Source organism: Lepidochelys kempii, chromosome 2 (assembly GCF_965140285.1).
Source record: "Lepidochelys kempii isolate rLepKem1 chromosome 2, rLepKem1.hap1, whole genome shotgun sequence".
In the NCBI taxonomy this organism is placed as follows: domain Eukaryota; kingdom Metazoa; phylum Chordata; order Testudines; family Cheloniidae; genus Lepidochelys; species Lepidochelys kempii.
Window position 1 is genome coordinate 90,838,546 of NC_136381.1, and position 25,480 is coordinate 90,864,025.

The 25,480-nt window shown below is 42.4% G+C and overlaps 1 protein-coding gene across 1 annotated transcript in view; it reads left to right on the forward strand.

Annotated features, from left to right (window-relative positions):
- The first annotated feature begins 2,138 nt into the window (after positions 1-2,138).
- GNAL (G protein subunit alpha L) overlaps positions 2,139-25,480 on the forward strand; it is a 317,300-nt gene continuing 293,958 nt past the window's right edge. The window contains exon 1 of the mRNA XM_073331612.2: positions 2,139-2,935. Coding sequence (XP_073187713.1) covers positions 2,464-2,935 — 472 coding nt within the window. The 5' untranslated portion in view covers positions 2,139-2,463. The remainder of the gene's footprint in view (positions 2,936-25,480) is intronic.

Below are 25,480 nucleotides of genomic sequence, written 5' to 3' on the forward strand. Positions count from 1 at the left end.
TAAAACACCTACTGATTTCCAGTTTAGATATACTTGCATTTCAGTGCTGGGTGAAGTAATTCCTGTTGTTGATATATAGTTGGTCATGTACTGTAGAAACCAGTTGCAAGAAAGAACTACATAATAAAGGTGAAATACTAAGAATTTTTAACAGAAACAGCAACAAGTGCACTCCATTCCAAGGTGATAAGGCAGATGTTCTCATTTGGTGCAAGGATAAATACTGTGAGTGGGATTACACCCAAATGTCTACAATGGCCTGATCCTATTACTATGGAGTCAGTGGCAAAATTCTGTTTATATAGTGCAGGATGGAATCGTTAATTCTCAGTTTTACAAGGATCTAGTTCTTTCATGGCAGCGTGTTGTCTTTTCCCAGTGAAAGATAATGCAAGACTATAAATGCTTCCCAAATATATATTGATAGGGATGTTAATTAAATTGTTGGACATGGAAAGATCTTTCATAAATACAACTCCCTTTCTCTTATCCAAAAACTGTTGCCAACTTGGTCTCATCACTAAGGAATAGAGACACTAGCTTCATCCACTTCTTAATAAAATAGGCTATAAATAGAGTTGTCTGTTCATATATTATTGGTCAGGGAAAATATTACATGACAAGAAATTGACATGCTGCTGCAAGGTTACTAAAAAGTCTAGAGAAATGTTATTAGCTGGTATAGAGAATCATTACTATTATATTGCAGGCATTAACAAATCAAGAGATCCTATTTGATACTATAAATATCAAACTTATATTTCTTAAAACTAACATAAAATAGTTATAAAACTTATATTTTAAGAATTCTACCTATGTCATTAGTGTTGCAATTTAGAAACATTCCTTACCCCACACAAACAGGTCTCTTAATAGGCAGATTGAAAATTTCACTAAATATTACAGTAGAAAATTGAGATGTGGAGGATGCACAGAGTGGAAGAAGCTGCGCTAAAGCATATCTGACATATTTGTAACATTAAGTGAGAAGACAAAGTAGTCTTTGTCCAAGATTTCTTATGTGTATAGCCACCCTTATCGTTCAACATGACACAGCCTGTCTTTAAGAGCTATCCATCTCTATTCAGCAATCGAAGCAGTATGAGTTGTAGTAGAGTACTACAATTAACATTTGGGTACAGAGCAAGAGAGAGGACAAATCTGAATAGATATTTTCTCCATTATTTTCTAACACCACCAGGTCTGAAGTCCCTCTCCAGAATTACTCTGTGTGAAGGGGGAAGCTGAGCGTGTATATGATTGGAGGTTTTGTTTTAGCGTATGGGAACTTGAGAGTATGGAGATGGGCGGCTTGTGGCTGTATGAGGGGATTGTATGAATGAGTGTATGTGGGTGATCATTCTATCCTTTGTTAAGGGTAAAATGGTTCATGCCTCAACCAGCCCCTCTAACGGCTTTACCTCATTAGGCAGCTGTTGGGGGGCAGAGCTCGGTGTGTGGGATGGGAAGGCCTGTTTCTATGCAGGTTTTTGAGTGTTTAGGAAGTTGGGAGGCGTACGCAACTGACGGGGGTTGTATATATGAGTTTGTAGGGGAAAGTGTTGCGACAAAAGGGACGCTGGTGGTTGTATGTTTGGATAAGGGAGGAGGTTTGAGGGGGATGGCTGGGTATGTAAGTGATGAAGGGGGGTTGGGGAGGAAGTTTATGGAGGGTGTCTGGGTGTACGGGGAAGGGGTGAGGGGTGCATGTATAAAGGAGGAAGGGGGATAAGTCTGAGGAGGAAGTTTACGGAGTGTCTGGCGTAAGGGAAGTGGTGAGGGGTGCGTGTACACAGGAGGAAGGAGAGGAAGTTCATGGAGGGTGTCTGGGTGTACAGGAAGGGGTGAGGGGTGCGTGTATAAAGGAGGAAGGGGAGGAAGTTCATGGAGGGTGTCTGGGTGTAAGGGAAGGGGTGAGGGGTGCGTGTATAAAGGAAGAAGGGGGATAAGTCTGAGGAGGAAGTTTACAGAGGGTGTCTCTGTCCGGAGTAGGGGAAGGGGGTGGGGAGCTGTGTGTGTGAGGGAAGGGATGCGCGATAACACAGTCGGGGGTGGGGGCTGAGAAGACGGCTCTGAGCAGGGAGGAGCGGGCGGCGTGTGTGGGGGGGGCAGCCGGTGGGGGCTGTGACGTGAGAGGGGATAGCTGTCAGGATCTGTGGGAGGCGATGGCTGTGAGCCTGTCAGGCCTCCCCTCCCCGCCGCTCTGTGCCTGCGCGGTGGGCTTGCGCTGGGGTATTTACGGTAAGGTGGACGCGGCGGCAGTGGCAGCTCCGTGTCAGGTGATCTGAGCAGAGGAGCCGCCTGGAGTCGAGGAGGAAAATGCAAGATGGCCCGACGGGGCCGTGAGGGGTTCCCCGCCGCCCCCTCCCCGCCCGGACCCCGGCAGCGCAGGGCCAGCGGCGAGCGCTGAGGCCAGTCCAGCCCCGCCGCGCTAGAGCCCGTCCCCGGGAGGGGGACCTAGCCATGGGGCTCTGCTACAGTCTGCGCCCGCGGCTCTTCGGGGACCCCGGCGGAGGCGGCTCCATCTCCAGCGCCGCTTCGGAGCCCGAGCAGCCCGCCGAGCACACGGCCCCCCAGCCGCAGCCGCTCGGGGCCCTGCGGGGAGGCAGCTGCTGCGGGCAGCCGGGGGCCGGGGGCTCGCTCCACCCTGCAGACAAGCTCCGGGGAGAGGCGGACGGGCCGCCGCTGCTGCTGCTGCAGAACGGAGGCGGCAACGGGGCGGCCCCGGAGCAGCCGCCGCTGGCCAAACCCGGCAGCGGCGGCAGACAGCCCCGGCAGCCGCCTCAGCCGGCCGCGCTGCAGAGACCCTGGGAGAAGCTTCGCCTGGAGGAGCGGGAGGCGGAGAAGGAGGCGAGGAAAGTCAGCAAGAGCATCGACCGGGTGCTGAAGGAGCAGAAGCGGGAGTATAAGCAAACGCACCGGCTGCTGCTGCTGGGTACGTGTGCGAGGGGGAGCCGGGCCGCCCCCGGCCGGCAGGTGCCCAGCCGGGCTCCCAGCCAGCCCTTCTGGCGTTCCCCATAGTCCCTCCTTTGTCTCGTCCTTCTACTTCCTCTCCCTCTGTCTTCTCTTCTCTTCACAGCTCTGCTTCCCCCTGTCTCCCTTCTCCCACCCACCCCCCCGGTTGCTGGCCCCCTTTCTCTCTCCCCCAGCCAGGTTTCCACCTTTTCTGCTCCTTCCCTGTGTCCCACCTCCTCCCGGGATCTGGAAATGGTTTTGCAATGGAGAATGCGATTTGTAACTAGCCCTGTAAAAGGCGAGCTGCTCCACCCAGGCAGCAAAGCAGAAGTGATGTGGAGGCGGGAGCGAGCAGGCTTCATTTTCAGCTGGTGGGAGGAGGTGTGCGTGGTATGCGGTGTGTGTGTCTGTGTTGTCTAGCCGAAAAGTAAACGGCGCTTGTGCTGGCATCTCAGGAATTCGAAAATCAGATACAAGAAAGATGAAAATGGCTTTGAATAAAGAATGTCATCTGTCAAAGAGCCGCCTCTTTGCTACTGTGTGGAACCACTGATGGCTTAATAGGAAGTGGTAGTACGGGCTTGTAGCTCGTAATGGGCTGACTGTTGAAATGCTAGGAAATAATGGACTGGTTATTTTAGGGAAGGACTAGGGCATATGAGGGAAAGTAATTCGGTATGGGTATGTATATCCTCTAGCATATATTTATTCCAAGGATAGTGGTTCAACTACCTATTTTCGGGGGGGGGGGGCCGAAAACCCAACAAAACAAAATACAACCCTGCAAGGTGACTTGTATTTTCGGAAATACTATGTGCTGCTTGCTATTTGCTCTTTACAAAGATTAGTTAATAGACTTCTCTAGAGGCTTAATCCCAGCTAATACCCCTGTGGTTTTTATACTGTAAGTGTATCTAATACAATCTAATTTCCCACAGGAAATTGAATAGTCAGACTGCAGGGGGGGGGTTATTGTTGTTGGGGGTTTTTTGTGGTGGTGTTGTTGTTTTTTAAATTTAAATGGCCCAAGGAAAGGGGTTTGGGTGCTGCCTGAGCATGACCACAAATTTCTAATTTCTGTTAGTGTTGAAACACTGGGTGTGTTGTTGTGGGGCTTTTTTTTTTGTTTGGTTTGGTTTGGTTTTGATACAGATATGTGTTGGCTTGGATCTCTATATGCATTACAGAGTGGATAGGTATATTTGTTTTGTTCCCCCAGCCCTTTAAAGTCAAATGAAGGAATCAGTTACTGTACAGCTGTATAAATAATGTAATATGGCAGTCTCCAAGATACTTCCTTATGTTAAGGTGTAGTTGATGTTTGCCAGAAGGGTATCACTCAAATTCTAAAAATAAACTACAGACTTGGTTATTGTCTGGAAGTTTGTAATATATATAGCACAGCTGGTAATTATGGGGGGAAATTCCTACTGTTTGGAATACAATACTGCTATATCAAAATAAAAGTGGCCCTTACCACACACTTCACCTGTTCAGCTTCAATGCTTAAGCTTTAAAATTTATATCCTATTAAGATAAATTGACTTTTTTTTTCTGATCTGTAAAACAGTGTGATTGATACCAATGTGGACAGAAGAAGCAGTGGCCTGCCTCTAAAGAGCCATTGTTTGAACAAAAGATTGCTGGTGAATAAGTGGAGTGAGTGTGTGGTCTGTAATGTGGAGGCAATAAAATAGTAAACCAGAGAAACACAAAGCTCTTTAAGAAGGATACAGTTTTTTTTTCTCTTCCTCCCACCCACTAAGCTGCTACCTATACTAAAAATATTAGCTCAGCACTTCAAAAACTTCAGTAGCAATTGCAGTCTAATCTGCAGCTCTTCCTGTTCTCAGGTTAGGGAAGGGGGGATGGTGTGTTGCTGTCATAGGCCCCAAACTAGCAAAGATTTAAGCATGTGCTTAACTTTATGCACTGTGATGCCCTACTGTAGTCAAGGGGACTACTTGCAGCATGTAAAGTTTAGCATGTACGTAAGTCTTTTAGGATCTGGATCTAAGAAATTGGCATTATCTTGTCCCCCATTTGGGACAGGTAAAGCTGCAGGAGCCTTGTGTTGCTATCGCTACTCAGGTTCTGTAGCAAAGAATAAGTGAGAATAGCTTATATGTCTAAATTAATAACTGAAAAAAACCACCTTTCTAAAAAGTCTCTACTAAAGAAACAGTAACCAGCAAAACATTTTCTCCTCTTTTGCAGTTCATTTTTTCAGGTATATCAAGTATATTGTTCAAGCTCTGTCTGATACATCGTAACGTCTTTCCTTGTATATTGTTGTGTGGATAGAAAATCCTTTTTTATAAAGGACACTATCAACTTGAAATATGGCCTACTTTAAAATAGCTATATATCTTTTCCTGCCCCTGAAGTCCCCTCACCAAGATACTTGCTTTTACATTCACCTTTTCCTATTTTAAAAAAATACTCTCCTCTGCTGTGTGAAAGATCAACATAAAAAGGAAATGGCCTATACAAGAGACACCCTGACAGTGGCTAGATACAAAGTTCTGTCAGATACACATGGGAAACTAACAAAATAGAGAAATATATTCCCCTATTCTTTCATTTATAGTAATCATGTATTGTTTTAGAAAGTCTGAAAATTGTTTAAGCCTCTTAGAGATAATAGCAAGGTGTTTTTTTTTCCTTGATATTTCTGAACAAATGCAATAGGTATCTCATTTTAACATTAATTCCTGAGTCCTTTAATGAGGTCCACATCTGTGAACCCCATGTTCCTCTACGTAAATGCAAGGGGTCATAGAGCTGGAACCAGCTGCAAGATCAGGGTTTACATTAATTACTTTTTAAGGGGTCACTATCATTCAAAAATGAAAAAAGGTGTGAGAGATAAGTCACTTGCCAAACTGAACTTGAATAAAATAAATAAAAACTTTGTTTTATATAGCTCTTCACATATTCAGAACAATACATAAACATTTATTATTTTTGTATGTACATTTTTCACTAGAGGCATGCAGCCCTATTTTGTGCAATAATTCTTAAATAGAAGAAATTAACTGAAACCAGTCAGAGACTTCTGTCATTGGATATGTAAATTATGATTGCTGAAAGTCTTAAATGTGTATGTTTAAATTTTTTTTCTAATTGCAAATCTTGTGTGTGTTGGTGGGTTGTTTTTTCTTTCTTTAACATTTTTATCATGTGAAAAATTCGTGGCCACCTTGAGGCTTTCAGGAGATAAACTCATCAGCATTTTTAATAGTTTAAACTGTAATGTATAATTCTGAAACTGTGTTGGGATTGTGGGGTAGGGATAGGATCATCAGGGCATATCTCTCCAAATTAATGTCCTGCCATTGTGGAGTGCTCATGCATTGGTGCACCTCAGTTCTTTTTGTTCTTTGCCTGTGGCACATAATAGCTTGTCTCCTGGGATTTATAATACTCTGATCTAATTCTGATTGCTGGGCTTACTGCAGGGATGGCTGTGCAAGGTTTAGTGGCCTATAATGTACCTGAGGTCAGATTTGATTATCTGGTGGTCCATTCTGCCCTTAAACTTTGACTCTATGAAGATGTTCTTGTATAAAATTTCTGACACATCATGTGATGTCAATTTTATTATAAATTGGGCATGTTATGACTGGTAACTGAATAAAGTAACTTATAAATAGAACTTCAAATTTGATTCTTTTAGGTACCATTAGTCATTTGTGCATGTTTATTGAGTTATTTAGTCACAGAATCTCTTTTGCTCTCCATTTCTACTTCATTAATGGAGAATTGAAGGCTGTGAGTTCTCACCCACATCATTGTTCTCAGGGGTTATTGACACACAAAGTTCCACTAAAATAACAGTTGTAATTACACCTCTTGTTTTTTGCTAAGGTGGATTGATTTAAATCACAATTTTTTTTTAATCAAGCTGAAACGTTGATTTAAATACTTGCTTTTAATCTTGTTTTGCATTTGTACTTCCTAGCTGTTTTCATAAATTAAGTTCATTCTGTTTGGTTGGAATAATGATCATTACATGCTGATTTACAACCAAATATGGTCTTTACAATAAAGATGGTGGTAATTTTTACTTTCCAGGAGAATACATTATATCTATACACATTTATTAAAACAATTGTGTAGCTTTACTTAGATTTATTCAGGTTATCAATTTTTATTTTTTTTACTAGGCAATGATTTTTATGGTTGTTAAGCTGTATTTGAATTCCAATTTTCATCCAATTAAAAATGTACAAAAGCAGCATTTTAACGTTGGATTTTTTTACATAAAACTACAATAAATGTACTGGATAGACAAGAAAATAAAGTTGATGAAAACACATTTTGTGTTTAAAACTGATGAAGCAATAGTACTGACATAGATATTGAATTGATGGATTGTTTCTGGTCACCATGGGCCAGGTTTTCAAAGGTATTTAGGTGTCCAAAGATACGGATAGATGCCTTGTGGGATTTTCAGAAATGCTTAAATAGGTTAGCTGCCTAACTCTCAGTGAAATCAGATTTTGGAGTAGAAGCCGTGTTAGTCTGTATTCGCAAAAAGAAAAGGAGTACTTGTGGCACTTTAGAGACTAACAAATTTAGTTGAGCCTAAGCTTTCGTGAGCTAGAGCTCACTTCATCGGATGCAGTGAGCTGTAGCTCACGAAAGCTTATGCTCAACTAAATTTGTTAGTCTCTAAGGTGCCACAAGTACTCCTTTTCTTTTAGTGAAATCAGAGTTGAGAGTTAGCCATCCAGTCTATATTTTTGGGCACCTAAATACCTTTTTAAAATCTCAGACTCATCCACAGATTTGCGTCTATATCTGCTTTATATCCATGGATGTTTGCAGATCACATGCATATACAGTTCTTGCATCCACGCAGGGCTCTACTAATAGACTTGAGAGTTGCAAGGGACCATCGTGATCATCTAGTCTGATCTCCTGCAGATCACAGAACCTCACCCACACAGAACCTCTGGCTAAGTTATTGAAGTCCTCAAATCTTGATTTAAAGACTTCAGGTTATAGAAAATCTACCACTTTGGCCCAGTCTACACTATAAAATTAGGTTGGTATAACTACATCACTCAGGGGTGTGGGAAAAAATCCACACGCCTGAGCGACACAATTAAACCAACCTAGCTCCCAGCATACACAGCGCTAGGTTGACGGGAGAATTCTCTTGTTGACCTAGCTACTGTCCCTCAGGAAGTGTATTACTTATGCTGATGGGGGATAGGGTTGTCAGCTTTGGTTGGGCGTATTCCTGGCGGTTTCATCACATGACAATCTTTCATTAAAGATTAATCATTAATTCCTGGAGACTCCAGGATAATCCTGGAGGCTTGGCAACTGTAAACAGAGAACCCTCTCGTCCATGTAAGTAGCATCTGTGTAGACAAGCCCTCACTCTAGTTCAAACCAGGAAGTGACCCAGACCCCATGCCGCAGAGAAAAGCAGAAACCCTGAGGTCTCTGCCCATCTGATCTGGGAGAAAATTCCTTCCTGACCCTGAATATGGCAATGAGTTAGACCCTGGCTAACTGACTAGTAACTGTCATCGTCTCCCACCCAGTTTTTATTCATATATTGGAAGAACAAAAACAAGCTTTCCTGGTTTGTCAACTCTGAATTCATTCCTCAACTTTGAAGGAAACTAATCCAAATGACGAACATGTTTTCTTAGCACCTGTTAGCTAAACTGAAACCAAGTAATCAAAAGAAAAGCTTTTCTGCACAAGAGAAACGGAAAGCTGTTACAGTTGGAAAAAAAATTGTAAATACCAGTATTGACTCAGTTGTAAAGACTCAAAATAAAATAATATAGATGTTTATTTTGTGATATCTTTATAAAGCTTGAGTTAACCCCAGAAGTTAAAGATATTTCCCCTTGATTCTGTATATTATTAAAAAAGCAGCACTCTTTAACTCATTACAATTTGGATGGGGGTTATAGATGCAGCATTTTTTAATTAAATGATTAAACTAAGTTTATAATTTAACACTGTCATAATTTCAAATTAAATTTTGAACTTCTTTTTAAAGACAAACCATGAATTTTTTTTTAATTTAAAAAATGTCTGTTTTTAAAATCTGTAATTGTCCGTCCTCTTCTTTAGTGCAAATATAGGTGTGGACTCTCATTGTTAAGCCAGAAGTTGGCCCCTTTAGTACATGCCTACTTAAAAAAATCTCTGACTGTATTGTTATGCTTGTTATAAACTTCTGTACTGCTAGAAAGTGATAGCATGTGCTGTAACTGGATTAATTGGAGCATCATCTCTGACATTCTGTGGAATATTAATCACACATTCTTGTTGGTAGAGCACTGCATGTTGTGTTATTAGACCAATTATCTTATTGTTTTGTGCTGATAGATTCAGGACCCATTGTATGTAGGCAATTATAATGTAGGCCTGAACGTACAAGTGTCAGGAACAGAATTTCCTAAGTTAAAGGTCTGTTATGTATTCTACCATCATATTAAAGCAGATGGCTTTTAAAACAACCAAATCTTTCATGTCATTCTCACAGCTTACCAAATGCTAAGTGCTATACAAACAGAGGAGAAGAGGTGGTGGTCCTTGTCCTGAAGAGCTTGCAACCTAACTGGAAGACCCACATTAAGGATTTAAAAAAAAACAATAAGTAGTGTGCTCAGGACAGTGATAGGTGCACATGATTTTAGTTTCTTTTTAATTTGTGTAAGCTACTCAAACTGATTCTTGATCTAACTGTTGTTAGTTTCTCTTTTGCTTTTGGCCACTGATTACTTGTACTCAACCCTTGCCTAATTATTAACCTATCTCAAACTTTTCTTTGGCCTGTTTTTCTTTTTAAAAATGTTCTAATTTTTTTTTAAGTCTTCTCCACTCTTAGTGCATGTGGAAGGGAGCAATATCTGCTCTGAAGAGACAGACCCTATAATCAGCAGCGTATGCTATGGATTCAGACCTCTGCATAAGTAATTTCCTAAAAATGTCAAAATAGACAAGTTAGCATGAAAATCTGATGCCCTATTGTATTGCTTTTTGTATAGTTTTCAGTAGCTAAGACTGTAAAGTGGGTTTAAAATATTTAAGGTGGTGTTTGGGATGTAAATTTAAATTTACATAAAGCTTACAACTTATAGAAGAATGATTCAGGAGAAGGGTGCTGATTTTTTTTAACAATGTTTTAAAACTTTCCCCCTATCTAATAGAGGCCCTCATGTGGTATTTCAATCATGCATATATTTTTCCTTCTAGATGTGTCCAAATAATTGTAATGTTTGTAATACTCCATAGTGCCTTTTTCATTCTAGCATCACACTTCATAAATTAAACTGCCCCACATTTTTGAGGGAGCTTTATAGAAATTTATCATACAACTTCTAGACTTAAATTGATACAAAAGATAAGTAAAGTGAGCTTTCAGGGCAATTCTCTGGTGAGAAACTTAGCACCCAGGCCAGCTTGTGGGAAAGAGGAAGTGCTGAAATTTTTATTATTTGGTTCAAGTTTATCAGGCACCAAATCATTAGGCTGATAAGGAACAACTCGATGCATCACGTGGGTGGTGTAAGGAAGGAATAATAATCTTTTCCTCTTCTCTAAAATTCAGAACCTCCTGACTGCAATGGCATAAGATATCTTTTCTCAGTCTTTCCCTCAACCTTATTTTGGTGGTATATGCCTGTGAATATTCTATTTGTTTGCCTCTGCTGCTGATCATTGCTTTACCGAGCAGCAGAATGACAGTGAAATGATTCTCTTCAGCAGCTCTGCTGTCCCAAGGTTCTGAGTAGCAGCAATGAGACTTACCAGTTTTGCTAACTTCCTTCTATTGATGCTGAAGTCCTGAGCAGAGGCTCTTGAGCTGTCTGTAGTCAGCTGAAGTTAGCATTGCATCATTTAACATTTAGAAAGCTTGATTTCCACCTATAAAGAAATAAGTTTTCTTTAAAAGGAAACAAACAACTGAAGAAATTGTCACTTTCCACAGGATGAATATATTTTTCGTGCTCCAAACATATTGACTCCGTTTTAAACCTGAGTAAACTGAGACACAGAACAGATGCTTCTTAACCAAGATCACACTGCAGGTGGTGACAGGGTCAGGACTAGAATTTTAAAATTTCAGTCCCCTTCTCTTAGCATACAGGGTTCTATATCAAGGAGAGAATGTACTTCATTAACATTTTTTAAAATAAAGCAAACAATCCTCCTTTGCAGTAAATAGAATTTTCAGCTTCGAATTACTTGCATTTTTTTTAAATTTTAAAAATGCTGTAGATTCTTCGTTTGATAGAACAATAGTACCAGGCAGTATATCTTTTAATTCCACAGACAGAAGGTCTCTGTCGGTCACAAGCTTGTTTTCTGTCTCATGACCTGTAATTGTTTGTTTGTTGCAGCATTATGAGATTGAATTTTGTGATTCAGCATTATGAGTTTTACCTTAGTGCCCAAAGGAAATTGTTAGAACAAAAGTTATTTCTTAAGACAATAAGAGGCTTAGCCTTCATCCCCCCACCCCCACCCCCCAAAAAATTCCCAAATAACTCACAGGGTAGGGAAGGGAAGTAGGAAGTTGAGGCTAAATTCAGTTCTGGTGTAAATCCCACTTATTTCCCTCAATTGCTCTAGATCAGGAATGAATTTGGCCTTTGTAGAGCAGTTACTTGAGACAATCTAATATTTATCATCTACCATATCTTATACTTTGTTCTTATATTTTTCTCAGTTGAAAACAAGGCAGTGAAGGGTGAAATCTGTAAGAATATCCTTGCAAAGCAAGTTGATTAGCAGTGATTAATATTCTTTTAATATTGCACATGTATATGTTAAAATCCTTTTTATGCTGCTTCTGCACATAAGACTAAAGTTACAAGGTCAGGGATTTAAGATACTTGATAAACTGCATTAAGCAGAATGTCTAAGCAGAGATAATTCATTGTTTGTATGGGGCTTCAAAGAGTGGGATCAGAACTGATAGGCAGTATTAAATAAATTCTGTATTTCTGTTCTCAGCATTTTTTGTGTCTGCCTGTGTGATGTTTAGTCTTTGCATGCAAACCATCAAAAGACAAGACCCCATCTTTGAATGTAAGAACATCAAGGCATGACATTAGGTAATATCTTCCAGTGTAAATGTTTGATCGTCTCCTTTAACTACACCTCAAAATGACTATCAACATAAATGTTTTTAAATTCACCAAAAATTCCAGTTATGGCCAGAGCACTCTAAATAACCCATTTTTGATTTTGTGTTTTGTTTTTTAATTCTAAGGCTTTTTCTCTTACCTGGTTGATGTTTTATAATTTATACATGGGAACAGTGAAGCTGGTTTAAATACATAAAGTAAACAAATGTTTGGTAACTTCTTTCAATTCTAGTTCTATTGGGTATTGAAATTTATAGCAGATATGAAACTTTTAGACATGTTTGAGGGCGGTTAAGTTGATAATGTCTCTCTAAGAAGGAAACAGCTCTTCTGAGAAACATATCCAAGATCATTGTCCAACTGGCCTCTTAAAACTGAGGAAGGAAAACATTCCATTCATGGTATGGTTTAGTACACACAGTGGAGATAAGCAACAAGCTTGAGAATATTTGCAGTAAAAATAAATCAGAACACGATTCTCTGTGCATAGCGTTTCTATTGTAACCTTCAAAGGGAAAGCAATATCTTCAAAGAGATATTCCATATCTCATTTCTGACACATTTTGATAGGATAATAAGGTTTTTCCAGTAGGAAGAATGAAGTCTGTAATACATTGCAGAAGGCATAGACGATAGAATCTTGTCCTTTGGAGCAAATGTATAATATGGAACAATTTGCTTCCCCCTGCCTTCTTTAAAAGGTGGGGTGAATTTTCACAAGGTGTTAAACAACTCTGCTGCAACATCACCCTTCCAGTTATGGAGACCCAGTCTTTCTGTGACCTTAGAAGTGAGTTTATAATGGGCTTCAATGGAATTTGGAGTTAGAATGCAGTAGCTTTACAATGTAGATTTCTTTAAGAAAGGTCAGTGAATATCAGATGTGTGGCATTAAGATACTTGCAATGTAAAATAGATTTTTTGCAACAGGAGTGCTGACTGACTAGACTTCAAAAGTGTTCTAAAATATCACATTCCTACATGTCAGAGGCTTCAAGCTTCAAAAATCCACTACACACAATCAGTGGTGAGTAAAGTTGATTTTTTTTTTTCTTCAACTGTTGGACACTTGTGCTACAAAATGCAAGCGTATGCTGTTGTAAGTGTCTGACTGGAAACGTTGAACCTGCTATGGACTTGCTATTTCTTGTCCCATTTTAAAAATGGGATACACTTGGCTATTACTATTGCTTACATCCTTGTGATGTGCTTGGAATTACACAAGATAAATGTTGGGTTTTGCTTTTTTTCCCCCTTCATTATCCTCCTGCACCCCCAGGTATATGTCCATTTCAGTCTTGTGCTGGTCAGTTCAGGCTTCTGAGTGTCATGTTGATGGATTTGGCTGCTTTCTCTGTTCTTCAGTGTAATGTTTCTCTAGTTTGCCCTCTTTTTCTGATGGTATCCATATTAACTTGTCATAGAAGTCACGTTGCATCCTTGTTGTGTTTGGATCTTTTAGTTGTGCACTGTTGATGGTCTGTCTTCTTTTAACCTTCTTCATCCTCTTTTTAACTTCACCCTCACAAAATTGAAGATGATGGTCATTGCCCATATCGTCTGCTCCAGGAATGGGGATGGTAGACATGAAGGTGGCATAGCAATCCTGATGTCAGATGAAGCAGAGCAAACGCACTGACTGAGTGGGAATCAGTCAAAGAGAGAATTATTAGAGCTCATTTTCAGATTAGAGGTTTTTTTCCCCAAACTCTATCATACAGTGTTATGTACCAACAAAAAAGCCAGATGAGGAAAAAGATGTTTTATGATTTGTTACAGGATATGCCAGCCAAGGTCCCAAAATATATCAGAGTGAGTGAGTATTTTTTAACTCAAAGGTTGGAAGTAACCATGTACATTGGTCAAACTGGACAGTCTCTACGTAAAAGAATAAATGGACACAAATCAGATGTCAAGAATTATAACATTCATAAACCAGTCGGAGAACACTTCAATCTCTCTGGTCACGCAATCACAGACATGAAGGTCGCTATCTTAAAACAAAAAAACTTCAAATCCAGACTCCAGCGAGAAACTGCTGAATTGGAATTCATTTGCAAATTGGATACTATTAATTTAGGCTTAAATAGAGACTTGGAGTGGCTAAGTCATTATGCAGGGTAGCCTGTTTCCTCTTGTTTTTTCCTACCCCCCCCCCAGATGTTCTGGTTTAACTTGGATTTAAACTTGAAGAGTGGTCAGTTTAGATGAGCTATTACCAGCAGGAGAGTGAGTTTGTGTGTGTATGGGGGTGGGGGGGATGTGAGAAAACCTGGATTTGTGCAGGAAATAGCCCAACTTGATTGTCATGCACATTGTGTAAAGAGTTGTCACTTTGGATGGGCTATCACCAGCAGGAGAGTGAATTTGTGTGGGGGGGTGGAGGGTGAGAAAACCTGGATTTGTGCTGGAAATGGCCCACCTGATGATCACTTTAGATAAGCTATTACCAGCAGAACAGTGGGGTGGGAGGAGGTATTGGTTCATATTCTCTGTGTATATATAAAGTCTGCTGCAGTTTCCACGATATGCATCTGATGAAGTGAGCTGTAGCCCACGAAAGCTTATGCTCTAATAAATTGGTTAGTCTCTAAGGTGCCACAAGTACTCCTTTTCTTTTAACGTTGGGTTAGTGAGGCAGAGGCTTGGACATAAACTGTAAACGGTTAGTAGAAATTTGCAATTTGAAACCTAGTGATAAGGCGGAATAATATTTCTCAAAGAAATCCATAAAGTGATATGGAACTCCCCAGATTAGTACTACAAAAAACCGTTTTCCTTCCCTAAAGAATTTACAACCTAAAAGACCTCATAGAGAAGACAGGACACACTGAGAATATGTAGACGAAGGAATAACTTGTTTATTCATATGCATTTTGTAAATCTGGAGCTTTTGGGCATCACAGAATATAATGTATTTAGTATAGGTATGTTGGAAAATGAATTTATTGAGGAAAATTTCAAATCTTTGTAGAAATGTCTTGTTGTTGATGTGTTCAGTTTGCTGACTGAGTACAGCAAAAGTACTTGGACATAAAATGTGTGCAATATTCATGCTCGTTAGCTGTGGCTGTCACTATTATATTAATATTGTAATGTGTCTCACAAAGACACGGATTGTCTTCATAACATAAAATGAAACAGTACAATGCACTAACTCTAAAAGAAAATAGTGCCAAACTATTGGTTTTAGTAGATACTCTAATCAGCTAAAACTGGAAATTTTCAGTAATTTGTGCAGAGCTTATTGGATCAGTTCCAATGAAATGTGGGCATTACTTGTTTTTAAGCTTGACAGAATTTTTATTTTTAAATTTTTTTTAGCCTTTTGGTGGATAGTATAGACTTATTGTAAATACTTTTAAAATTTTAATTTCTTCAGTAGCCCAAAATCATGGGTTCTAAGCATTTATTGTATTAGTTTTAATTTTCACAGTTGTAGGAAACTAAGGTAGGGTTCAGGCAATAATTTATTTAATGAAGCTAGATATTGAGAATCAAAAGTTAAAGCTTTATTTTTTGTAACAAGCCTAAAACTGTCTAAATCACAGAATTTTTCCCACTCCCACAGCTAGGAGGTTGGGGGCTGAGAATCTTGGGCTCCCCCTTACCCCCAAACGGGTATTATTTATTATTTTATTTTGCTAGAGCCAGGAGATGATGCTAGATTTTGAAAGCTCTTTAAATTTGAGTTTGTCCTTATTGTAGTACAAACCGTTGAGCTGCCCAAATTGGTCTTCGGAGAAGCACGTGCAATGTTTGTCTTAAACTTTTCTGAACAGACTGATCTTTCCACAGACGCTGACATTAATGGCACTACAAGTGGATGTAATGCCACACTGGACATGAGAAGCAATGACTCAGTTTCCCTTCTTCAGTATTCAAGTGCTGTTACACTGTCATCGCGTGGTGCTTCCCATATCACGTACAAATCAAAATCATGTGGGATCTCTTCTCGCAAGGGAAAATACACAAAATATTTTCATAGTTACTAAAATTGTGTGACATCTGAGCCTTGACAAATGACTCGGACACTTTACAGTTGGCAAAAAAGAGATCCTGATCCATAGAGTCTGTCAGGTACATTGCAGGATATGACTGCCTTCAGTTTTCTTTGAAATTCTGATGCAAAAGGATGCATTCCGGATTAAAGGAATTGCCTTTTGGAGTCTGTTAGCTAGACTTCCATGTCTTTTTAAGGCATTATCGACAGCAAGAGCAACTTGTAAATTTCAGGTTTCCAATTAGCAGCCCTGTTAGTCTGTATTCACAAAAAGAAAAGGAGGACTTGTGGCACCTTAGAGATTAACAAATTTATTTGAGCATAAGCTTTCATGAGCTACAACTCACTTCATCGGATGCATTTGGTGAAGTGAGCTGTAGCTTACGAAAGCTTATGCTCAAATAAATTTGTTAGTCTCTAAGGTGCCACAAGTACTCCTTTTCTTTTTGTAAATTTCAGTTAAGCAGCGTATCACAGTGGTGTATCATCGTGCATCTATTTCCATTTGCAAATGAACCCTGTGGATTTTCCCAAAAATACACAAAGAAAAGAGAACTTGCAATACAGTTATTGCTTATTTCCATCATTCTTGATCATCTGATGTAGTTTCATTGCCTTCTTTGAGGTGACCGCGTCCTCTTTAATGAGGGCGTCTGGCACGCTCTCCCAATGCTCATGAATGAATTTTGCTGTCTTGAGCCAGGAAAACTTAACTGATGGAAAAAGATTAGGGGGCACACGTAAATCTGATGGGCTCACATTGTTGGTCTCACAGACTTTTAAAAAATGTTCAGAGTGTAGCCACAGTGCAAAGCCATACTCAGTTGCATCCACACTGGTTCAGTTGTCAGTTGTGTAGAGCTGTAGACCTTATGGGGCCACATCCTGTGGTTTTTAACACTGTACTTATCTGAGCAGTCTGTAAATTCTTTCACACTGTATTGTGGGAGAATTGTCTGGCCACTTGTGCAGAAGTGATTTGAACCCACTGACTCACTAAAGTATATACTACTACTGGCTTTCATTCTGATGGCAAAGCATGGATACAACTGGGAGCACTGACTTATACTGGCTGTTGGCATTAATTCAACCTTCATTTTGGGAACAGCAAGAAGATGGCAGGAGACAAGGTGGAGGGTTTTTTGGCAGTGATCTGTCACCCTGAGAAAATGGTGACCTGCTTTGCTAAGGAGATCACACAGGGTTTATGCACACATGGAGGAGTGCAGACTGTTGATGCAGGTTTTAATAGCTGTGGACTCATTCCCCCTATACTGAGCAGTGGTTCAGGAGGAAGGACAGCAAGCCTAGAGTGGTAGGACAACATCATCGTACAGACCTAGGATGACCAGCAGTGGGCTCAGAACTTCTGCAAAAGGAAGGCTGCATTGGTAGAGCTGTATGAGGAACTTACCCCAGCCCTTCAGTGCCAGGACACACACATGAGTGAGTCTATACGTGCCCAGAAGTGGGCTGCTACTGCAATTAGGAATCTGGCTACCCCAGATTGCAACAGGTTGGTGGCTAATCAGATGTGGACAACTACACTGTTTGGTTTTTTATTTTGGCATAGGTTTGCCATGCAGTTGTTGATGTGGTTTACAGTGGTGATGCAGGTTGCTAATGTCCTCAAAATAATAGTGGTCTTTGAGTGAATGGGTTATGTTTGGGCCATGCACACTCAGCACACTCCCCCCAGGACACAAGCATCCATTATCTGCCCTCCTCCAAGGTACACATGTTTATGTAAACTGGAAAGGACACTACTCACTCACTATACAGGCCTTGATGGACCAGAGAGGGAAGTTAATGGACAGCTACTTGGGATTCACAGGCAGAGTACATGATTCCAGGATATTCTGGAGGTCTGATATTCTTGAATTTGGACAGTTTTGAACTTAATAGTATGGATGTTAGTGGGGGAGTCTATTAGGCTGAGTCTCCCAAAACATCATCTTTTGCTCTGGCTCATGAAGCCCTACCCAGATATGAAAGCACCTGACTGAAGAAGGTTTAATTACATGCTGAGCAGGTGTAGGATTGTGATTGGAATGCGCCTTTGAGTGACTGAAGGTAAGACAGCACAGCCTACAAAACTTTTTGAACTGCTGTGCGTATAGTACGATTTATATTGTTGAGGTGTGCAGTGCACAGTACAACATGTGTGAGGGTTAAGGAGAAATACTTTGGCCAGGAAAGAATCCATGATTACGCTGGTTTACAGATTCTGTACAAGCAGTCAGAAAGTGCTGCTCTGATAACTGGGGTTAGGCCTATGTGCGCAAGGGAGATCAGAGGCATCCATTTTGTTCTCTCATCCTTGGTTTGGAGGAGGAAATAGGAGAATGAGATAATGTGAGTACAACTTTACAATACAGTATCTATTTATTGTGGGATAATCAACTGCATGTATTAGCATTAATGCACTCTATTTGCCTTATCTACTTTATTAAAATACTTGCTTGGAAAAAAGAGAACTTCCAAGTACTCAAAACAAAGGATTGAACAACAACATTTAATAACAGTTGGTCAGCTGCTGCAAACTAGAATGCAAAGAGAATTCAAGTGAAACAGTGAAGTACAATGTCTCATATATAGAAATGCACATTATCAGGGTGTGCATTGTTCCCACAATATATGCACCAAGACAATAACAAGCACCTTATATTTATTAAAAGAAAAAAATGGCTTTTGCAGGCTTGTGCGAACAGGCCAGGGACAGGAACATTACTATGAATGGTCTTAACATTATTTCAGGCTGTGGTGGCCTTGGAAGGTGTGAACTTGCTGGAGATTCCTGAGTGGAAAAGAGAAATTATTTCCTGCCTCTGATAGAAATCACGGTGTCATGGAGCTCTTTCATCTCTTGGTACATGATGGGCAAATTAATGAGCTACAAGGAGGTCCTGCCAGATATCTCATCGAATGTTTGGGTAGTGTTGCAGTCAGCAGGAACGCCAAGAGTGGACTGAAATTCAAGATGCTAAACTAGGATGCAGCAACATAGAACCACTGCAGATATGCCACTGCAGTCCCCTCCCTTCCCCTTGTGGTAGCCAGATGCTGGACTGGTAGTACTAAGGGACTCTGAGAATGTTCTGGACTTAATACCACCAGAGTTCATAGATTCATAGATATTTAGGTCAGAAGGGACCATTATGGTCATCTAGTCTGACCTCCTGCACAACGCAGGCCACAGAATTTCACCCACAAAGTTCATGCAGTGAACTTAATATCTAGGCTGCCTCTGGAAACACTGTAATGCTAGAGCCAATGTGAGGAAAAAGCACTGCTATATATTTATACAAGTATGCTTGTCCCTGAGTTTGCAGTCATTGCATGGCTTGTACTAATAATAACTGGCTGGTCTGCCACAATAAATCACATTTAACCTTTTTAATTCTTGCTTGGATTGGATGGTGGAATAGGGAAAATGGAGTTATGTCTTCCCTCAACTGAAGTTAAAATCATTCACTGTATAAAAAGCCCACCCCCTACCATGCAATATTCTCCATTACAGTAATTGTCATAAGTAGGCAAAGCTGGCCCTTATGTTGTAATATTCCCCAGTAACAAAAATGGCAGCTTGCATCTTAACCAGCTGAGGTGCTGATTTCTCCACTGCTTCCTCCCTGGTCTTGTGCTCAGTCTCTTCCCCAGAGAGGTCTAGGATTCTGGCTTAAGGTCATACTGGCAGTGCCTAGAAGTGGTCGGTGTTTGCTCCATCCCCTCTCATTTGGGTATCTACTCCAACTGGTCTAGGTCTTTTGCCCCTGACAGACTACAAACCCTGCCTGCAGAGTCCTCAACCCATCCAGTGTCTACACAGGCTCTGTGTTTGGAGTGCTGCTGGGTACCTTGTACAGCTCTTCATAGAATGGGCATGTTCTCAAGCAGTAAGTCATCACGCTGGGCATTGTGGTTCTTGGTGTGCCAGTTCAGATTCTTCAGGGACTTAGGATCTCAGTGCAGGGAGAAAATTATCTGGTGGATTCCTCCTTCTGCCAACTTCTTGGAGATGGTATTGATATGTGGTGTAAGTTTTCAGGTTCTGCTCCCAAAATCTTACATCCTACTGGCCTCATGCCAGAGGTCCACCAGAAGCCTGATGTCAGCCTCTGCCCAACTGGCAGTACACTGAGAGGATGATCTCCTGGACTCCATCTGTTCTCAACATGTGCTGTTGTCCAGGCACTAGTAACACTGCAAGTACAGCAAGCCACAGGTGAATATGGGTTTCAGATGCCAAACTGGGCTATATTTTAAATGCAGAAAAATTCATTAACATAGAGTTAACATTGCCAAGTTGTTCCTAATGGCCTTCCAGAATGTGAAGTGAGGCTAAACTTAAACCTCTGTAAACCAGGAAATACAAAATGCAGGTGCACGCCAACCCTGCAACACAGCCTTAACTCTGCCCTCTGGAGCTGGCAATAGCCACTGGGAGTGGTTTAGTAAGGCAGGTGCTATTGTAGTCAGTAGCCATGAGGAGGCTTGGAGAATCTACCACTATCTGTATTGTACTCCACAAATTTGAATTGCAGCATTTATCTGAAGGCATACTAACTACTATGTTTTAGGTGTAGCTGTATTAGTTGGAGCCACTCAGCAGGGCTGTTACTGTGATATGACAGGAGGTGCATGCGTACTTCAAAGGGTCAACTATGCCTCGTATCAGCGCTGAGTTTTGTCGGTTGTATTCTCAAAGGCGCACAAGGTATCTTCTTGCAATGAGGCATGTCAGTAATCTGGTACCATAAATGACTGATCTTAGTGTGTACTGATGAGTAAGTGAAGGCAATGTTTCAGAAGGAATTCTCGGGGCAAGGGTGACGATGTAACATTTAGCAAAGCTGGGGTGGTTTGTGTGGAACAGCCTCAGTGTTTGAGCGTAGGCCACACACAGGTAGCTTTTGTTTATATCTGACCTAAACCCCAAGATTTGCTGTAGCAAAGAGGAGGTACTAGACTTTGTCCTACAGTGCTTATGTGCTATATTTCCAAGATGTCCTGTACCATGGAGGGTTATTGCTCAGAGAGCAGAACTAAGGGGTAGCATGTACCTTAACTTCATATTTTCTGGATTTCAGAGGCTTAAGTTTAGCCACCCTACACATTTTGGAAGGCTGCTAGGCACCATTGGGTAACCTTAATTTGTGTTAAAGGTTTGGGGCATTCAAATTTTTTAAATCTCAGTATGACGGGTTCCCCTTGGGGTGCCACCTGGAACTGGGGTACCACTGAACTCCCTGACCCAACAGCCTGGTCTCCCTCTTACACTGTACTGCTGTGACAAGCTGCAAGGCCCTCTAGCCGGCACTTTCACCAGCATTCACACAGGTAGGGACATATCCAGCTGCAGTTACACGCAGGCTCTCTAACCACCAGCTTCCCAGCCTGGGATCCCAGGGCAGTGCCATCCTGCCCTGGTCAAATCTGGCCAGTATATGGGTTTAATACAGGGGTATGCAAACTTTTTGGCACAAGGGCTACATCAGGAAATAGAAATTGTACGGCGGGCCATGAATGCTCACAAAATTGGGATTGGGTTGCGGGAAGGGGTGAGTGCTCTGGTTGGGGGTGCAGGCTCTGGGGTGGGGCCAGAAATGAGGAGTTCAGGGTGTGGGAGGGGGCTCTGGGCAGGGGAGGGAGTGCTGAGGTGTGGGGGGGTGAGGGGTCTGGGGTGGCGCTGGGGGTGAGGAGTTTGGGGTGTAGGATGGTGCTCTGGGCTGGGACCAAGGGGCTCGGAGGGCAAGAGGGGGATTGGGGCAGGGGGGTAGGGTGTGGGAAGGGGTGCAGGCTCTGGGGTGGGGCTGGGGATGAGGGAGTTCGGGTGCAGGAGGGTGCTCCGGGCTGGGACTGAGGGGTTTGGAGGGCAGGAGGGGGATCAGGGCTGGGATAGGGGATTGGGGCACAGGGAGATCCTCAGGGGTGCAGGCTCCGAGCAGTGCTTACCTCAAGCGGCTCCCCGAAGCAGCAGCATGTCCCTTCTCCGGCTCCTATGCAAAGGTGCTGCCAGGCGGCTCTGTGCACTGCCCTGTCCGCAGGCACTGCCCCTGCAGGTCCCATTGGCTGTGGTTCCCATAGGGGAGCTTTGTCATCTTGGCAGGGCATGCCTAGCTCATCAGGCTTCAAAAGCTGCCTCTTGTGGTGAGAGGCTACACCTGTGAGCAGTGGCCATTCTGAAGGTATCTGTTGTTTGGAGGAGTCCCACACCTCCCTGAAATTCAATTTCTGCCTAGCCTTAAAGTTGAGGGCAAGAAAGATTAAGTTCAGACTGTCAGTGATAAGATGCCCACTTTGACCAGTGTCTGAGTCAGTTGAGGAGACCCTCCTGTACATCTGTCTTTGGACAGACCCAGCACCCCTTCCACCTTTGGTGCAGGCATCCCCTAAGAAGGGGAGGTTATTGGAGGCTTCTGAGAGGACTCCACCCCTCCCCCTCGCCCTCCCCCACCCCCCGAAAAAAGCACAGACTCTGATCTGAAGTAGTTTGCTCCGAAAATGCCCGGGTCCCCTGTGAAATCTATAGTCTCTGAAGCCTTGACCTCCCAACTTGATACTGTTGAGTTGGAGAGCTCCTCTTCTGGTACTGGTGGAAACAGCCCCTAAGCTCAAGGGGGAGGCATTGCTCCAACAGGATTTCAGTACCTTCTACCTAGGACAAGGAGAGCAAGCATAAGCACCCCAGTCTGGTACCATCAGGCTCAGTCCCATCACCACCACCTACCTATTTGGCATCATTGGTACTGAGCAAGTGATGGCACCAGACTCCATTGGCACCTACACTGGTATGCCTCTGTCATCGACAGCACTATGTGCTTCAGCTACTGCGTCTTCTGTTACTGCATTCTCTACTTGGTACTGCAAGAGTTTACATGTGCAAGGGATCTGTCCAGAATGGATAAGCAAGAATCCCTGCTCCTCATGGGTACCGAGCATCTTTCTGTACCAATACATGGATCTCCAGAATGCTACTGTCCCCTGGTACTTCAGGATTCTCCTCTGTTTGTTTTCTATGAGGGCTCCTCTCTTGGACGATGTTGAGGAGGATAAGGGGCACTTCCAGTCAGTCTCTTCTATTTCAATCCGGGGTTCCCTATGTATCCTCACAGGAACCCATTCTTTGACAGTCACAGGGAAGATTGCAACTGTTATCAAGGGTGGTGGAACCAATGCTATATGCCTATGCCACTCCCACTCCGGTATGGGCCTCCCACAGTGGCCACATTGAGATCCCTGGGTTGCTAACTGACAGCAGTTCTCCAGACCACCAGTTCCATCTCGGAGGCAGACTTGGGTTGTTCAGTCCTGTCCTCCCTAACCAACCCCCCACAGGAGGGGACATTTGAGGAACAAGAGGCCAGCACAGACAGAGGCCACCCCTCAAACACCTATCTCATCCTTGTCTCCAGATGAAGTGGTTATGCCTCCATCACCTTCCATGGCCAACTATTTTTGGCAATTTCAAGACCTCATAAAGAGGGTAGCTGACACTTTCTTCGAATTCCAATCAAAGAGGCTAGGGGTTCACAACACAACCTATTGGATATCCTACAGTCAGCAACACCCTCCAGGGTGGCATTACCCAGCAATGAGGTGCTCCTGGATCCAGCTAAAACTTTTGTGATAAACATCAGCTACTATTCCACCAGTGTGTAAAAGGGTGGACTATAAGTATTTTGTCGTCCCCCCCACACCCCCCAAGGACTTTGATTTCTTGTTCTCTCACCCTTCACCTAATTCCCTAGTAGTGGATGTGCTAAAATGAGCAAGGCAGGCAACACTTCTCCAGGTCTACTTCACATAAGGACCAAAAGAGACTGGATCTATTTGAATGAAAGTCCTATTTGTCAGCAATCCTGCAGTTCAGGTTCACAAACTATCAGGCAATTGTGGCCAAATTCAGTTTCACAAACTCTAATATATTGGTGGCCTTTATTGAACACCAGTTACAAGAACAAGGAGAAATTCCACTCCATCATTTCAGAGGGCCAGTTATTGGCCAGGACCACTCTTCAAGCATCCTTAGATGCTGCAGATGTTACTATCAGGCCCATCTCCACAGTGGTAGTTTGTGCAGGGCATCATGGCTTCAACTCTCAAGGCTTCCGAGAGAACTATAGAACACCCTTAAAGAGCTCCCCTTTGACGGTTATAGGCGTTTCTCAGAGACCCCAGAGGAGTCCTTGCGTACACTCTAGAGTTACTTTATGGTCCCTGGGCATATATACACTTACAAATAAGAGACTGTTTGTTAGGTCACAAATTGCCCAGAGACTGCGTCCTGCTCAGTTCTTTGGATTCCATAGAACCCCAGTGCTCTCCAGGAAAAGACACATACGTTTCAGAGAGAGACTGCTGCCTACCCACCCTCCAGAACCACCCAGCGGTCTTTTTTAAACAGAAGTTTTGAGGGGCTGGTTGAGGGTTTGAATCCTCCCATGTCTCTAGTTTTACAGCTGCACCCATTTGCCCACCACCCTCCCTTTGGTGACCACATTTTCCATTTCCAACATGCCTGGGGCTGGATAACTACATACAGCTGGGTCAGAGAGGGCATAACTCTTGGCTATACCATCCACTATGTCCCTGCCTCCCTTCAGCTCCCTTTCCCTGTCTCTCTTCAGGGACTCCTTGTGCTTGTGTGGTGACAGGAGGTGAACTCTCTTCTCTGGTTAGGTGCAATTAACTTAATCCCTCCCTCACAGGGGCAAGGGGTTTTACTCAAAGTATTTTCTCATACCAAAGAAGGTCAGAGGGTGGAGACTGACCTTAGCTCTAAGACTTTTAAACAAGTTTGTAAAGCCTCAAAAGTTCAGGATGGTGACTCTGGCAGCTATAATTCCTTCACTGGAGAAAGGGGATTGGTTTTCAGCCCTCAACCTACAAGAAGCCTATTTCCCATATAATGATACATGCATTGAATAGGAAATATCTACAATTCACTATAGGCCAGAATCATTTCCGATACAGAGTGCTTCCCTTTGATCTCTGCCCCAAGAGTGTTCTCCAGGTCCTGGTGGTAGTGGCTGCTTACTTCTGACAAGAGGTGATCCTGGTCTTCCAGTATCTTGATGACTGACTAGTTAGTTGGTTACTTAAGGGCCATTCTTACGAAGCAGTGCTAGCTTCTACGCAGACAACCCTTGGTCTGTTCCAACAGTTGGATATTCAGCTAAATGTAAGGAAATCTGTGTTAGCCCCCTTAAAGAAGATACCGCTACATGGGCTTCAGTGCATATATTTTTTCAAAGCACTATACTTCAATCCATGCCATCAGATCCAATGCAGCTATGGGTACAATTGTACTGTTTTCAGTTCTGGATTCAATTCCCAACCTCCCTCCTCACTCTGGGGAAACTGCTTGGAAGTCATCTGAAGTGGAGCA